This window comes from Centropristis striata, chromosome 4 (genome assembly GCF_030273125.1).
Source record: "Centropristis striata isolate RG_2023a ecotype Rhode Island chromosome 4, C.striata_1.0, whole genome shotgun sequence".
Classification (NCBI taxonomy): domain Eukaryota; kingdom Metazoa; phylum Chordata; class Actinopteri; order Perciformes; family Serranidae; genus Centropristis; species Centropristis striata.
The window spans coordinates 39,694,136-39,712,520 of record NC_081520.1 but is presented as its reverse complement, the minus strand read 5'-3'; the positions used below and the strand labels follow the sequence as shown (position 1 = coordinate 39,712,520).

Below are 18,385 nucleotides of genomic sequence, written 5' to 3'. Positions count from 1 at the left end.
GCAGCATTTAGAGCGAAGCCAATCAGTAGAATCTGGTGCCACAGAAAATGGTGGATGAATAATTAGACCAGGGATGATAACAACTGAGTGTGCACACACACACTGACACTCCTGCATCTTATCAAAGAAAACTAACTGTAATATATGGCCTCGTCTTTTAAATATCCAACTGGGGCACATTATCTGCAAATTAAAGGCCAGCGCTCAATACCCCCCAGCATCAGTTCACACGTCTCTCATAAAATGTATTGACCCTTGTTGCAACACTTCAATACACACACACACACACACACACACACACACACACACACACACACAGACACACACAAACACACACACACAAACTGGTGTTAATGCGCTATTTTAGTGTTCCTTATCCAAAAAAATTAGCTGATAAAAAGGATGCTTTAACCCCATAGGGACCCCCCTTCCTCCTCCTCCCCCCCTTCCTCCCTGTTCGCGCGCGCCCACACACACACACTTGCATGTTATTTGTGTTGGGACAGGGCAGAAAAAGTCAGCAAATGCATTAAACTCTTCTGACCCCTTGGACTTTTTGCGAGTAAACAGCCTACAGCTGTGGCCAACATCAGCAGCTCGAGGTCGCCCGTCTGCCCGTGCGCGCGCCTGCAGATCCTTATCAGCCTCTCCTCCTATTCAACAGCCTCCATATTCACGACACCTCCACATATTCATCATGCAAAATGCAAATATCCTTTTTCATCTTTGCGAACGCACTGTGCACTTTTTGAGATCTGTGCGGTTTTGTCACTGCTCGTCCAAATTAAGTGCATATTGATTTGTAGCTCATAAGCGCCCTTTTATGACCGTTTTTAATCATATTATCAGCTGATCATAATGAGACATGGAGAACGCAGGAGAAAACCCGAGCACTCGTTCTGGTGGAAAATGAACGCAATCAGGGAAAAAAATCCTTCCAAAACAGTAAGAAAAAGTTTCCTCGAAAGGTGATTTAGAGTTTGATTTGACACATCTGCCCCTCCTTTGCGAGTTTAATCAATTCAATCCAACATCAATCATCAAGCTGACAAGCTAATAAACACGCACAGACAACTTGAGCATTTGCACAGGAGAAGGAGACAAGCATGCAGATAAGCAACACTTGAAGAGACGCGTTTCCAACCTACCTTCTTGCAAAGAATACAGCAGAAGTAAAGTTACAAGCCACATGCCATTAAAAGCAGTTATATTTCACAGGAATGTTGTGCAGTCCCCCCAAGAAGAGTGCACGGCGCAGCGGTCGGCCAGGCGAGGCTCCGTGCTGGACTGGTTCTTGCTGATGCTCCCCGGCGGTCTCTCCAGCCCTGGTCCCACACTCTCCAGCGCCGAGAAACGAGCCGCGGAGAAAGTACCGCCTCTGCTCCCTGTTCTCTCCTCCCCTTACCGGGACAGGCTGCTGTCGCCCCACCCCCGGTATCCTAATGATGCGCCTTGATGGAGAGGTGAGCTATACGCACTAAAGGGGGACCAAACGGAAACCACTGGGACCTCTGGATTACGCGCACTGGATGGATGCTTTTCCAGGGGGGTTCCAGGGTTCAAAATGTCCTCATACGTGTCATTTGAATGTTGTTTCTGTGAGATGTGTGTCTGTTGTAAAAGGAAGTAGGAAAAAAATGCTTGCACTTATTTCCTATGCAAAATTAACTAAAAAATTTCCATAAATCAGGTGTCATTGCAGCAGTGGTGCACAGAGCGAATGTAAAACCAACAGGAGGTGCCACTGTAGAGTGAAAACTGATGGGTGTTTAAGAGTGCAGAGTCCAGGTGAGGAAGAGGAGGAGGAGGAGCGCAGAAAGGCTTCAGCCTCCGTTTCATTCAAGGGGAAAGTGGGATTGTGGTCTGCGCTGCGCACCTGTGTGTCACTACAAACACTCGTGGCGCTCAAATCAGTTTTCTTTTATGACAAACTTGTTTTTTATTAAAAATGTAAAAAAGCACTAGGGATTTATCTACAATCAGCCTTTTAAGGGGGGTGTATACTGTGATCGATATGGTCAATAAATTCATTAAATGTGATCTATGAATCTCGCCCTTTGACACACACACACACACGGTGACAGAACATGTGTATGATCTGTCATCTTCATACTCGACAATGTCTCTGTACAAAACTTCCTGTACTTCAATCTATCTTAGCCATTTAGTTATATTTAAAGCATATAACCCAAAAAAACACAATCATTTGGCCTTATGAAGATATTTAAATATAGCTAAATATCTAAATCAAAACAGCATATTATTGCACTTACCTAAAGTGCTTTTTATTATTCTAGATTGTTTAGATGTGAGTGTTTGAGATAATGGGCGTAGAGATGTGTGCCTTCTCTCTTTTTTCTCTCTTCTCGTTTTTCTGGAGCTTTGAGCAGCACAAGCCAAGTCCCATCAAGTCCCATTACATTCAAAAAAGGCACACATCTCTATCTTAATAACTTAACCATCAACAACTCACACCAACAAAATCTAGATAGAAAAACAGCACTACAGGTATAAAAATAATAATAATAATAATAAAGAAAAAATAGTGTGAACTGTCCCTTTAAGAACTGTGAGCTAAACAGGTTGCAAACTAAACAGAGTCACAAAAAAAAACCTGTCACACAAGCCACACCTTTATGTGTTTAGAGTGAAGCTTTGCACCTGAGCAGGAGCCAAACTAAACACCTGACTTCAGTACTGGGTAGGGCTGCACAATATATGATTAGATATATTATATCAAGTTAACTCAAACGCCTTACTTTTTTGCTGCGTGATGCAGAAGAAAAACTTGCATGGCTCTCATCTACCATGATTAACCCAGTTTTTTTTTATTACCTACAGTCTACGAAGGCCCACCACATAACATTTATACACTAGAACGGATGGGAGGAAACAGAATAGATGGATTAAACTTGGTGAGTCAAGGGACATCCGCTCTGTGAAGTCGGATTTGGTCTTTAAGTGCACCACAATGATGCATTTCACTTTAAAATATAATAGTTTCCTTCCCAAACAAGTTTTTGCCCATCATAGTTCACTCTAAATCAATTATTAGAGTAAAACAATCAACTGGCCTGCATGGCCTCAGAGAATTCATCGCAAAGTGCTCTTATTCAATCCTCTTCTCTTTACTGTCCTTCAGCTCAACTCTTGAATCATCAATACACAAAAAAATAAATACCAAAGCACAGCCGATTGTTGTTCATCCTTTTCAGACCAACGGCAGAAACTCTACTCATTGTCCACTCAGTCCCAACACTTATCTGACATCAAACACCTTCTACTTGACATAACCTCCGCCATCACTCTTCCTGTGCGTCTCTCTCACTAATAAAAAAAAAAGTGGTGTTTTTTTTGAGTGTCGTAACCAAACGTCGTCCCGGTTGTGGAACGGAGCAGCTGAGGCAAGCTGTGGCCTCTCTCACTCCCACTGAAGAGCCGCTGTAGTGTGGCAGGCAAGGCAGCACACTCTGCCTCCACTCTCTTATTATGTAACAGGTGGAAACACACACACACACCCACGCACCCTCCATGTCTCTCTCTTTCGAATGTGCACGCACAACACGATGACAGGGACACATATAGAGCGTGCACAGAAGCACCTCCATCATGACACATTCTGTACGTCCAGATGTGGGATTATTTTTATAGATGGGACACATTTTCAGCTTTATGCACCTCCCCCAGCTCCACCAGCCACAGGCCAGGTATAAAAATGCAGCCTGTAGTGTATGCTGAGTGTTTTTGGAAACCCTGTGGGAATATAATGTGCCTCAGCATCAAGTATTTCTCCTCTCCCAATGACAAACTGGTCATATAACAGCACCCAAAGCCTTGACACTCAAACCAAGCTCCTCACACACAAAAGCTCCACCCTGCAGCCCTGTATGGCAACACATGAAGTACTCCGTCAGGACTTCAAAAGGCAACGTGGCAAGCTGGTTAAGGGGCTGATGTGAGTCAGCCTGACAGCACCAAGCAGGTTGTACTGTATGTCAGCCAGTGATCATCATGGATGCTGACAGGCTGAGCTGGGCCAGCCAGGCCGGAGAAAAGGCAAGCAGCTCCCAGACAGCTCGAGCGACTGTCACCGAGGACAGGACCCAGGACAGGCTGCCACCACACCACTAGAAAAACCACAGCACCATGTGACTCATCTCCATCACTCTCCCCGTCACTCTGCTGCTCCGCCGTTGCCTGGAGCTAGGGAAGGAGATAGGAAATGAGGGGAGAGTTTGTTGACGGAGGAAGAAAACGGGTGAGCGGGGCAGCAAGGAAACACACAGCAGAGGGAGTGGCGAGGGGCAAACAGAGAGAGTGATGAGGCGGATAAGTTAATGTGGATGTTAATGTTAATGCTCAGACAATCAAAACTCCCCCTCAGGCCCAGACTACATGCTAGGATCATATTAGTGCTAATGTATCCAGTATTAATGCACTGCCCCGCAGCCCAATGAATCCGCAGCAAGGTCAGAATTAGGAGAGAGAAAAGGGCACATAGTACTACTACTACTGAGCTCTGTGCAAGGTCACAGGGAGCGAAATGAGAACGGGGAGAGAGCTGCAGGAATAGGGGTGATGCTGGTGGATTGTGGTTGAAAGAGCTGGAAGAGGCAAAAAACTTGATGATGGGTCAAATGGACGAGTTACGCTCCTTTAAAACAGACTTTAAAGCTGCAGTTTGTGTCAAGCGTCTGTCCTAAAAACACGGTCAAAGCCAAGCAACGTGCTGCAGAACTCCTTTTCCTCAGTGGGGCCGCCTAGCTAGCTCTGCATGCCGCCTGTGTATGAACGAGCCTCTGCATTAGGCTAATATGAATCACACACCAGCGTGCCGCAGTACATTAACAGGAAGGCGCCGACCAATGGAGTGTGTTTGCCTTTAAACCAAGCATGCGTGATTGTTGTGGCAGATGTGTGAGAGTGTATCAGCACATCAGAGGATTGTGTGCGTGTGCGAGCATGTGTCTACATGGCAGCAAAGCGCAGGACATATATTCCTGGCTGCTCTGCTACCCTACAGTCGGGTGTGCATGCACGTGTATTTGGGAGAGCGTGTTTGCTTGGGTGTGTACGTGCTTGCGTATGTGTGTTTTTGCAGGAGAGTACGTGCGCGTGCACAGGAGACATCAAGGGGTGTTAATTTATTCAAATGAGGTAGGGAGGATAACGAGAGGATGGGGTGAGGGGCGGGGGTGGTGTGTGTAGGGGGGCACCTTCTTCAGCTGGAGGTTCATCTCTACATTTCTCTCCTTTTTCCTCCCCACTTGTTTTTTTTTCCACATTTTGCAAATGAGACCATTTGCATGGCTGAGAAGGAGGGAGGCAAGGGAGATGGAGGGAGGAAGACGATGAGATTGGAAGAGAGAAAAGGGAAAAATTAGAGATGGGGAACGGTGAGATTCTGAGGCAGACAGAATGCCCGCAGACAAAAACATACCATGCCAGGGCGATACCACCACTTCCAAGATGGCTGCCGCTGGAGGCGTCCTCTGTGGGACCAACCTAACCCGTTGCTCTCGCTGCATAGTGGGTGACACACAAACACACTTTCTGACTTCAACTGTGTTCCTCAAGCATAACGAGGAGAATGAAATTTGAACAGCTCAGTAAAGGATTAACATTTATCATTTGAATTTGAATATATTAAAGAGTGAGAAAGATGAATATGGTTGTGGCTTGTACAGAGATATTGATCAGAGATATCTAGTGACACCCAGTGGTCACAATTAAAGATGTTATCATTAGAAGATCATATAGTGCTGGACTCCCTGCGTGGGCTCATCTCTGCTATGTTTTGATGTAAACTAATCGGTGAATCCAGTTCAACGTATTGGTCCATAGATCAATAATGTGTGGGCTGCTGATTCATTATTTGGCTCTTTAAATACATTTGGTTATTCAAAAACTTTAAAGCACTTAACACACACATATAAAATATCTGTTAAATTCTGATTTTAACGAAAAACCTAGGAAAGTAAGTTTGTCTGAAAAAACTGCCCCATATCAGACATTTAAGCACCGTCACAATAAATGGATTACTGAACTGGTCTCAGGGGCCCACTGGGCTTTCATTTACAAAAAGACACAAAATGAGCAAAAAGAATCATAAAACAACAACAATAAGTCACAAAATGACTACAAAGAGACCAAAAACAACTACAAAGATGTGCAAAATATCTGCAAAGAGACAAAACGCGATGCATGAAAATGGGTCAAACAAACACCAATCAAAATGACCAAAAAGAGTCACAAAACTACAGACATGTGCATAATGACTACAAAGAGACTCAAAACAAAGAAAAAGGCAAAAAAAGCCTTGTGTCTTGCTGTTATTCTTGCTGTTATGTAGGAGAGGCCCATTGTCTCATAATACACTCATAACTGTCACAGTAAACAATACATACATGTTCTTGATTGATCTCTAATAGCCAGTTCCCCAGCTTTGGCTATTGACAAGGCTGGATTCACAACCTACCACCCTGAGATTAACTGTACATTTATACATCGGGAATTTGCATCACTAAAGTACAATGTCAGCTCAGGAGGATCCTGCATTATGAGCACCCCGTATCCCAAAACTTGTTCCAGCTGGATTAATGCCAAATTACCAGTTATTACATTAACTGGGATATTCCCTCTTCATGCAACTATCCTAAATGTACCACAGCATCGACAGGTGTCTGGTGACTGGAACTGGGCTCCTGAACGTCTCATCATTCAAAGTAAGTTAGGGATACTTTGCATGGAAGGTTTGGCAACCAACCAACCTCCAGGGCATTTAGAAGAGCAACGTGTATAAATACGGGATGAACAAACATATATAAAACACTGTTTACACTCATATCTCTACAGTTCTGGTCTGTTACATCAGACAGAGAGAGAGAGAGAGAGAGAGAGAGAGAGAGAGAGAGAGAGAGAGAGAGAGAGAGAGAGCTGGCAGGTGTGAGAGGATGCTGTTCAGCTGAAGGCAGACTTTCCATCTTGACCCTCTGTGCTTTGATCTTATCACTTTCCCACGCTTTAACACTCCTGTACCTCTTACTTACTGCTTAACCTGTTCCCCACACAGGCATACATAAGCTCACACACACACACAACAAACACACAACAACAAACAAACGAAAATAACGGACATAAACATTAAAAAACAAATGTTGCAGTTGCTGCACAACAGAGAAAGGCTCGTTTTAGCTGCATGTTATAAATTTCCTAAAATTACAAGAATATCCAACTGAACTCTAAAGATGCATCAACGTTAATCTTTTTTTTTTATTGACACTGGTGACTATGACAACTGATTCATTAAACCGTGTGGAGGCCGAGGCCAGGGACCACACTGACATTCACCTGAAGGACAATCCTGGTCACACACTTTTTTCTGATTCTTTACAAATGGCATGAAAAGAGCACAAGTAACAATGCATTACCATGATCACAAACACTGCAGTTTATTTAGAGTAGATCCCTCATACAAGTCAACTCATGTCAATCCAGGTTAGTCCTCAGTTTAGGAGTCCACAACAAACACACAATAATCTCCTGTTTGTTAAAACTACCAGTGTCCAGTTGATTCTATTTTAAATTAACAATACATTTTGACCTGTTTTTAAAGATTCACAGCTTCAGAAGTAACCAATGAGCTTTGGACGGAGTGTCAGACAGTTGAAAAGCATTGAGAGAAGGAGTAAAGCAGGGGTGGGCAACTGGAGGCCCGGGGGCCGTATACGGCTCGCACCCTTACTTGAAGTGGCCCTCAGTACAACTACATGCATTTGAGCATGAAATCTTAAAAGTGCAGTGTAAAAATGCACAAAATTACTTCTTGCAATTAAAGTTGGTCTGCTGTTGGTCTGTTTTTGCACTGAAAAAAAAGAAATAACAATAAGTGGTTATTTTTTATTTGCTTCAAACCTTTTGTATTCCTATTTATACTGTTATTCATGCATTTGAGCATGAAATATGTTAAGTTACTGCACTGTAAACATATTTAAAATTGCAGTTTCATCATATCTGGTGAAGTGCACGCTCCTATATGTGGCCCTGTGGTAGTCTCGATGAAAAATTGTGGCCCCCTGCAGCATTTAAGTTGCCCATCCCTGGAGTAAAGCTTGGTATTGATGAGGCTGAAGAATTAATTAAAAAATAATATATACATTTTGTATAAGGTATAGGATATCAACAATCTTATCCGTTAACACCCCCTGAGCTAATGTCATTTGGGGATCCTTGGCATGGAAAAGTTTGGGAACCTCTGCTCCAACTGAAACCTTAGACTTAGACTGAGACAGACTTTATTGTCATTCAGTTACATTCAGACAAATACACATTTGACAAAATTCTGATGCATTATCTCACAGTAATTGCATTTTGAAATGTAAGGTAAATAAAGTATAAATATAAAAATATAAAACTGTAAAAATAGAATACTTATATTGCACAGAAGTGTAGAAACAGAAAGTGTTTTGTACATAGAAAATAAATAGACATAAAAATAAGAGTTCACAGTGCAGTATAGTGCAAAAAATAGGAGGTGGGGGGATGTAAGGATGTAACTAAGAGTTTAAAAGTCTGATAGCTTGGGGAAGGAAGCTGTTGCTATAGTAAGACTTCAGAGAAAAAGGGTTTGAGAAGTACAAATGGTTGATAATAATGAATAATTGGTCATATTTGGTTCGTTTGGTCAGCTATGACACAGGTCTGAGAAATACATGATCTCAACCTAAAAAACAACAACACAGGCGCTAAATTAAAACAGCAAAATGGTTAAATTTACAAGCTTAATAAACTTAAAAATGTTGCACCAATAAGAAGAGCTGCAGTCAAGTTTGGAGCAGCCAGCAGAGAAACAGTTTGTACAGTGCAATACTACAAACATTTTTAGAAACACTGTCTATTCTTTTCAACCTGTTTTCTAATATAACCAAATTGTCAGATGTGATCAGGTTCATTCTGATGTGACAAGGTCAGCTAATGGTGGTCAGATGATGTTACCATGTCCAAAATCAAATGCCTTAAAGAGAATAGTTATTTATCGTGCTATCAGTTATTGGAATAATTGCCCACTGAATATACGTGAACTGAATAGCAAAGTATCTTTTAATTATTACTTGAGAATGCACTATTTAAATTTGTGAGTAGTGAATGAACATATTTACTGTATGAAAGTGAGAATTAATGTAATAGATATGAATGTAATAACTTATTCTGAATTATTTCTGATGACGTATATAATAATGTCTACAATGTTTAATTGTTAAGTGATTTTTGTTTTGTCTTGTGGACCCCAGGAAGACTAGCTCCTCCCACTTTTGGTGACAGCTAATGGGGATCTTTTTAACAATAAACAATAAACAATAAACAGTGGTTTTGTGTCAGTCATGAGGTGTTTCAGTTACTTTGTCAATAGTGGCGGTTCGACACAGGGGCCTCCAGGGGCCACTGCCCCTGTGAATAAGCCCTTGGCTGCTGTGGCCCCTGTGTCAAATTAATAATAAAATGATCAATTTAAATCGATGAACGACGGAACAATTCTTACCTATTTTTTGTTCAAACAATATCTCGTTGTACACAAAATGAACCCAGAATGTGTACATTGTATAATAGTTTAATTGTGCAATAAAAGCTTGTGTAAATATTTTTTAAAAGATAATTCTCACTGAACTGCACTTTCAAAATAAAAAAAAAGTAGTTGTAAACCAAAATGGAAAATGTCATTGTCGTACAAAAATAACTGTTATTGTTGGTAAGTCTCATGTTTCAATCAATGTATTTGTATCTTCCAAATATACTTAAATGAGATTTTTAAATAAGCTAAAATAAAGGTTTTGAATGCTTAAATATCATCTTTGCCGTTTTTTATTGTGCCCCTCTGATGAAACATTGGCCCCTGCTTAGCCCCCACAGTTAAACTGGTCTAAAACCGCCACTGTTTGTCAACAACTTGACCTTAAAAAAGTCCCATCCATGCACCTGTTTGTTTCCCTCAGCCTCAGCCCCTGCAGCCATCCTCAAAGCTTGTGGGAACAGTAACTGATCAGCCCTCTCACATCTGTCTGTACTGTGAAAAGTAGCTAATTATAAAAGTTTATTTTTTGTTATTAGGTTAACTTTAAACCCATTTAACAATTCTAATCTGTCAATAGGGTGTCCTGTATTGCATTTAACTTGTTCTGACCATATTTCTTGCACAAATTAAAGTCACAATTTTGATAAATGTTATGGAGATGCAAAAGAAAAAGGTAAATTTGTGTCTCTGTAAGCAGAAAATGTGTCTAGTTTCTTTCTATTTTAAAATAAGAAATATCAGAAACATAAATACCATAAATGCCCATTGTAACGTTTATGTCACATCACAGATCTTTGACATTTAAGGGGTAGAATTTTTTTTTTTTTAAACATCAGAAATGTGTTCTATGTGGTCCACTTATAGAACACATCCTTTAAGGATAACTGGGTTCTTATGGGTTAATAAACTTAAAAATGTTGCACCAATAAGAAGAGCTGCAGTCAAGTTTGGAGCAGCCAGCAGAGAAACACTTTGTACAGTGGTTTTGTGTCAGTCATGACGTGTTTCAGTCACTTTGTCAACAACTTGACCTTAAAAAAAGTCCCATCCATGCCCCTGTTTGTTTCCCTCAGCCTCAGCAGATACCTGCAGCCATCCTCAAAGCTTGTGGGAACAGTAACTGATCAGCCCTCTCACACCTGTCTGTACTGTGCATGTTTCTGTGTTGTTCTCCAAACCTCCTCCTGCTGCTGCTGTGATGTTATCAGCTCTAGTGAACTGTGTGACAAATGGCTTCTCATGCTTACCTCAACTGAAGCCCTTATGGAAAGCAGCTGACCCGGGCCCAGCCCCGGAGGGATCCAACCGGTCAAACCGCCTGCTCCGTCAGGTAGGCTGCGTTAACTTTTACAGCTCGGTCCTTCATTTTTTTTTTTTTCCCCTCCACAAATCCAGGAGTCTGAGTGGAAACAGGAGAGGAGAGAGAGGAGGGGGGAGGAGAGAGCAGGGGGTCCTTGGGACTCACCCAGTTGACAGCTCCTGTCTCTGCCTGTAACGACTTATTTATTCAGGGATAATTAATCAGGCGCACTTTTCTGGCGGTATGATTAATGCGCTTTGTCATCTGGTGCTGCAGCGATGAGAATAAAGCAGCCGACTGTATGATGCCACTGTTCTGCTTTACTGGCTCTCATGCAGCTACAAAACGGGACGTCCTGGTGAAAGTGGCCTCATGATGAACAGTGAATGTGGTTTCCTTTCTGATACTGGTCTGCTTCTGCACATCTGATACGTTTCGGGCCTAATTTTCTCTGTCTGGCGCTACAGTTCATTTATAGCTCACCATAATAAACATTGCCGTTCTCAATAAGTTTTCTATCAATGCTATTTTCTCACCTACTTTCTCACTACTTTACCACAGCATCGAGGTTTTCAGTCTGCTTTCACTTTATTCTCAGCCTGTGGAGGGAAGATGTGGTTCTTCCTCCTGCTGGTCTTATGACGCCACCTTGTGATCGATTTCGTTACCACAAGGAAGCGTAACAACTTTTTTTTTTTAGGTTTTATATTCCTGTTTTGAGGGACCAGAATGAAAAAAAATTGTAGCACTACAGCTGAAGTGAGTGGGAGCCAAACAGACAAACAGGGCGTGATGCTGTTTGAAATGCAAAATAGCTTTTAACTTTTATTTTCTTAAGAGTTGTTAGTCGATATTTGTCATATTTACGTTAGGTTTAAAGCGCTGCAAAGAGACAAGAAAACTTTTAACTCTATGGAGTCTTGGGCTATGTCTTTGTATGTCATTATGTGTCTTTTTTTGATCATTTTGTCTCTTTTTTAATCCTTTAGTCCACTATCATGCTCAATAAAGAATTTTAAATGTTGCAAATGTGAGCAAAAGTTGCAAATATAACATATAAGAGGGTTAAATCCAGTTCTCTGGAGTTTACAGCCGGAACTTTAGAGGTAAATTTACAGTAGGGCTCCACGCTGCTTTGTTTTCTAGTCTGGATGTGATGAAGAAGTCATTATTTGGCGCTTTTGGAGACTCCAGAGGGTTAACAACCGCATTAAATTACAGTTTGGTGCGGTAATTTAACTAAAGCCGCGCAAACATGATGTAGTCCTCACACAACACCTGGCGGAAGACAAACGGAGATGCAAGAGGAAAGAGGAAACATGATAACTCCCTCAGGTGACGCGGCTACACCTGAGGGGGCGGTTCCTCTACAGATAGGAGCGCTTGTTTTGTTCATTTGCTTCTGCCGGTATGAACACGATATCCTCGAGTTTGGGACAACTGACAACAACGTGTTGACTTGTATATAATGTCTCCTACCCAAAAGTTTGTCCTTAATCTTGTTAAATTTGTTTTTGTATGATATACTTTGTTACTTGCATACACCTATTGTTATTTTTATAGGAGGCCTATATATATTTTTGCACTCTTATTTTATATTTTATGCTTTACATAGTTATATTTTCTTTCTCTAAATTTAAACATGCAGCTGAAATTTTGTTTGTCTGAGAAAATGACAAAAAAAGCTCTTTTGAATCATAAATAATACAGAAAAAAAATTCAGGCAATAGCTTTAATATTATCGATGTTACAGGAAGAGGCCCTACAAAGCTTTTTTATTTTTATTTTTTATTTACTTACTTACTTACTTACTTACTTACTTACTTATTTACTTACTTACCCACTTACTTACTTACTTACTTACTTACTTACTTACTTACTTACTTACTTACTTACCCACTTACTTACTTACTTACCCACTTACTTACTAACTTACTTACTTACTTACTTACCCACTTACTTACTTACTTACTTACTTACTTACTTACTTACTTACTTACTTACTAACTTACTTACTTACTTACTTACCCACTTACTTACTAACTTACTTACTTACTTACTTACTTACTTACTTACTAACTTACTTACTTACTTACTTACCCACTTACTAACTTACTTACTTACTTACTTACCCACTTACTTACTTACTTACTTACTTACTTACTTACTTACTTACTTACTTACTTACTTACTTACTTACTTACTTACCCACTTACTTACTAACTTACTTACTTACTTACTTACCCACTTACTTACTAACTTACTTACTTACTTACCCACTTACTTACTTACTTACTTACTTATTTACTTACTTACTTACTTACTTACTTACTTACCCACTTACTTACTTACTTACTAACTTACTTACTTACTTACTTACCCACTTACTTACTTACTTACTTACCCACTTACTTACTTACTTACCCACTTACTTACTTACTTACTTACCCACTTACTTACTTACTTACTTACTTACTTACTTACTTACTTACTTACTTACTTACTTACTTACTTACTTGCCGTCATACTTTTATGTTGATTTTAGAATATAATTCAAAATCAAGTTGGTCCAGAGCAGCAGTAATGTCAAACAAACATGAACACAGTAGGCACTAAAGCTAACTTAATGGCTTAATCATTACTTGGAAAAAAATGTGACAATTTTAATAAAATACTACATTAGTTTAGATTTGGAAAAAAAAAACGTTACTTCCCCCATTGTTTTTCTTTTCATTTCATTTTTCCTTGATGTTTGTTTGATTTCTGGTATTGTATCTCTTAGTTATTTTTCTGTTATTAAATGTATAGCTAAATGTTAAATATAACTATGTGTAATGGACTTTGAAATATGCATTTATCTGAAAGGATGATAATAATAATAATAATCGGTGGTGGGAAAAGTATTCAGATCCCTTACTTAAGTAAAAGTACTAATACCACACTGTGAAATTACTCCACTACAAGTAAAAGTCCTGCATTCAAAACTTACTGAAGTAAAAGTACAAAAGTATCAGCATCAAAATGTACTTGAAGTATCAAAAGTAAAAGTACTCGTTATGCAGAATGGACCCACTCAGATTGTAATATTTATTCCAAATATATTATTACATTAGGCTATTTGTATTGATGCATTTATGTAAGTGCTTTAATTTTTCGAAAGACATGGCTCATTTTAACTACTTAATATACTGTTATAAGATTTAATTTTTTTAAAAAAAGCACTTTTAATTAATCATGTTTGTTTATGTTAAATCTCGACCTGAAAAGTAACTAAAGCTGTTAGCTAAATTAAGTGGAGTGAAAAGTACAATATTTGCCTCTAAATGTAGTGAAGTAGAAGTATAAAGTTACATAAAATGGAAATACTCAAGTAAGGTACAAGTACCTCAAAATTATACTTAAGTACAGTACATGAGTAAATGTACTTAGTTACTTTCCACCACTGATAATAATTGTAAAGCATTACAAAAAACACACTGCAAGGTTACACACACTTTATTAGTACAAAAGCCGACATTCTTACACACATAACAGCATTGCAGCACATTGTAGCTCAGTTCCTGGCTTCAGTTCACTTTAGTCCTCTTCAACATGTCTTGGCTGTAAACCAAAACAAGAGCTGTCATTTATTATCTGGGGGTTATGCCTATTAATGCATATTTAATTTCATCTCAAATTAACATTAGCAGTTAAGGAAACCATGCCACATTTAACCCATAAGAACCCAGACCCATTTATCCTTGAAGGAAAATTATGGGGGATCTACCACAGACCAAGTGGACCACATTTATTTTAACACATTTATGTTTTTTTTTTTAATTCTACCCCTAAATGTCAAAGATCTGTGATGTGTCACATACGTTACATTGGGCGTTTATGGTATTTATTTTTATGATATTTCTTATTTTAATATAAATAAACTCGACACCTTTTCTGCTTACACAAACATAAATTTGCCTTTTTCGTTGCTTCGCCACAACACATATTAAAATTGTGACATTAATAGTGTTGTTGAACAATAAATTATTTTTAGATTTGTTTTTAAGTAACAAAGTAATAATAAATCAATAATAAATAAAAACAAATAACAAACTCTTATGGGGTTAAATGCGATAAAAGACACCCTATTTACAGATTAGAATTGTTAAATGAGTTTAAACTTAGCCTAGTAACAAAAAATAAACTTTTTGTACACTGTAAAAAATAATCTGTTTCATTTACGGTAAAATACCGGCAGCTGTGGTTGCCAGAACTTCACCGTAAAAATGACAGTGAGTGGGTTTTCTACTGTACATTTAAATGTAAATATCAGCAAAAATTGTTATTTAGACTGAATATTCCCGTTATTTTTAGGGTAATTGTGTCATCATGGTATTTCTCCATTCATTTTACATAAAAATGTTATATTTTTACAGCAAAACTTTGTGTTTCCTACAGTTAATGACAGTAAAAGTTACAGTTTTGTGCTATTCTTTGATTTACGGTAATTAAAAGTGTCTACTACAGTGATGTACAATTTTAAATTTTACGACCCATTTCTGATATAATTTGAAGGGGTTTACTGTAATTTCTACAAACATTTTTTAACAGTGTAATTAGCTACTTTTTTAGATTTCTGTTTCCAGTCACAGCCACATTTTGGAGAAGTCACTTCCTGTTAAAGTCACATGACCACCACACCAGGGTGATGAGTATGTGTCGATTAGGGATTTAATGAGTTAATGTGAAGCATAAAGCTGAATATGGGAAATTATAGAAGTTTTAAAGTGTTTGTTACAACAGTGTCACTGTGGGTTCTTATGGGTTAAAGTTAAATTTTGACCTTTCTCTTATTATTGAAATTATGTGTATGACCAGCAGGTGTCACTATAAAGCCATATTTCTGCTCTCTTACCTTGGATTTGCCACAGTTGGCGATCTTGTTGCCTTTAGAGAAAAATAGATAGAGCGATTAGTTCTTCCCAAAGCTATTGTGCTTTCTCTTTCAACAATGCTGCTCTGATAACAACCTGGAGGGAAACAGAGCTGCGAGATGGGAGCAAGAGATACATTTCATCCCCCGCTGCTCAATGGAAATGTGTTAAGGGCCACTTTTGTTTGCAGTCTGTAGAGCAACATGCTGTATGATAGAATCTAAACCCTATTTACACACACACACACACACACACACACACACACACCTACACTGTAAAAAATGTTTTGTTTAATTTACGGTAAAATACCGGCAGCTGTGGTTGCCAGAATTTCACCGTAAAAAAGAAAGTGAGTGGGTTTACTACTGTATATTTAAATGTAAATACGATAAAAAACTGTAATTTAGACTGAATATTCCTGTTGTTTTGTAGGGTAATTGTGTCCTTGTGACATTATGGTATGTCTCCATTCATTTTACATGAATTGTTTTATATTTTTACAGTAAAACTGTGTTTTCAAAAGTTTTGTACTATTCCTTGATTTACGGTAATTTAAAGTGTCTGTTACGGTGATATGCAATTTTTTATTTTACGCCCTATTTCTCATGCAATTTGACAGTGTTTTACTGTAATTTCTACAAATATTTTTTACAGTGTAGCTCTTCTAATGTGTCACACCTTCTTGTTTTCTGTGTCATTTTTTCAGTTCCTTAATTAGCCTTTTCAAATTCACATGAAAGTACACACACACACACACATACACACACACACACACACACACACACACACACACACACAGGATACAGCTGTTGACCCACCTGCCAGCAGAATGATGGAGAGGAACACAATGACTCCAGCGAAGACCAGACCTCCGACACGAAGTGTGTAGTAATCTACAAATACAGAACGATGCACTTTCATAAATTAAATATTTAAACTATTTCATTTGCACAGATACACTTTTAAAGTTCTAGTCCCTTACCGTACACAAAGTCTGCATCAAGGTCAATGTCTGCATCTGGAAAGACAGAGAATGGACATGGGTAGAAATCTTAAAATAATATTAGATGTTTTATTTGTCATTGCACAGAAATACAACGAAATTCAATGCACTCACATACTGGACTCATAAAAAAGCATAATAAATAGTTAATTAAAAAAAAAAACATATGGACCCGGGGGAGGGGGGTAATATTTTGAGAAAAAAGTTTACGAGATTAAAGGGGCAAAGAAAAAAATGTGCAGATTTATGAGATTTACAGTGGTGAATCTGGGAGAAAAAAGTCGTTTTTTTTCCACTTTTTTCTCGTAAATCTGCAAGTTTTTTCACGCAGATTTGCAACTTTAAATCTCTTAAATCTGCAACTTTTTTTCTTGTAGATTTGCCACTTTAATCTAGTAAATTTGCAACTTTTTTCTCGAAATATTACCTCCCCCCGGGTTTGTATTTTTTAATTTTTATTCATACATACGTCAGTGAAGAATAACTCTGTTTGTGCGACTGTTTCTTGCAGATTTTTTTCCCTAAATTTTTCATTTTTACATTGGAGGTCAAGGTCAATAAAGTTAATATTATTATATAATTATCATACTGATTGGTAGCCTGATCTTTGCTGATTAGCTGGAAGAAATCCATGTGGTTCTACGACCAAACAGAGAGACACGGGGACCCCATTTTGATATCCGCTGAAGTTACCAAATATAGTTCTTCCCCTGATAAAGGGTTAAGAAAAAAACAACTCGAGCAAGTGCTTCAACTTTTTTGCACAATTGAGGACGTTTCATGAAATTTTGCCATCTCCACCCAGCTCTTAGGCATTACTTTAAAATGTGCATAAAAATTGTTAAATGTTAACACTGGGACTTGTTTTTCTCCCTCTGATTACCATTGCACCTTATTGTTTCACGGCACCAACATTTTTATACTGCATATTCATATTTATTCTGCACTGGAATTCTACTCCTTAATACATACTCCTTCTTTAGACACTTTATTTTTACATTAACATTATATTTTATTGCTTGAAGTATGCCTAGGTTGTTCTTTTTATTTAATTGTGTTGTTATTGTCTCTGTGTGTAATGCTGCTGCTACACTGTAATTTCCCAGCTTGGGATAAATAATAATAACAATAATAATAATGCATTTTATTTATAGGTACCTTTCAGGACTCTCAAGGTCACCTTACAATAAACAATTAAAAACAAAACAATAATAATAAAACAGCAATGGCAGTAATAATAAACAACAATGAAACAATTACAAATTAGAACAATAAAGACAACAATGACAGTAATAATAAACAACACTGAAATAGTACAGAGAAAAACTGTAATTTAAAAATGATGAATATATTAGGGGTAGGCTAGTCTAAACAGGTGTGTTTTGAGATGTGACTTGAAAGTTGACAATTCAATCAATTCAATTCAAACAACTTTATTTATCCCAAATAGGGCAATTCAGTTTGCAGTCTCCAGTCAGACAGTGTTGTTAGAGATCGGATGTACTGAGGGAGTAAAGTATATCTATCTATCTATCTATCTATCTATCTATCTATCTATCTATCTATCTATCTATCTATCTATCTATCTATCTATCTATCTA

The 18,385-nt window shown here is 38.3% G+C and overlaps 1 protein-coding gene and 1 long non-coding RNA gene across 3 annotated transcripts in view; both read right to left on the bottom strand.

Annotated features, from left to right (window-relative positions):
* The window catches only part of dscaml1 (Down syndrome cell adhesion molecule like 1), a 155,846-nt gene extending 154,547 nt beyond the window's left edge, over positions 1–1,299 (bottom strand). Inside the window, exon 1 of one of the 2 annotated variants that reach the window (XR_009394130.1) lies at positions 1,149–1,299. Coding sequence is in view for 1 of the 2 variants with exons in the window: in XM_059330638.1 (XP_059186621.1) it covers positions 1,149–1,191 (43 nt within the window). In the remaining variant the exon portion in view is untranslated. The remainder of the gene's footprint in view (positions 1–1,148) is intronic. The other variant, XM_059330638.1, reaches the window with a different exon arrangement.
* A 14,463-nt stretch (positions 1,300–15,762) lies between these two features.
* On the bottom strand, positions 15,763–16,850 carry LOC131969589 (uncharacterized). Its single transcript, XR_009394132.1, has 3 exons — positions 16,764–16,850; positions 16,600–16,674; positions 15,763–15,794 (listed from the first exon to the last, which is right to left on the bottom strand). It is a non-coding gene; the product is annotated as an uncharacterized LOC131969589 (long non-coding RNA).
* Positions 16,851–18,385: the final 1,535 nt, after the last annotated feature.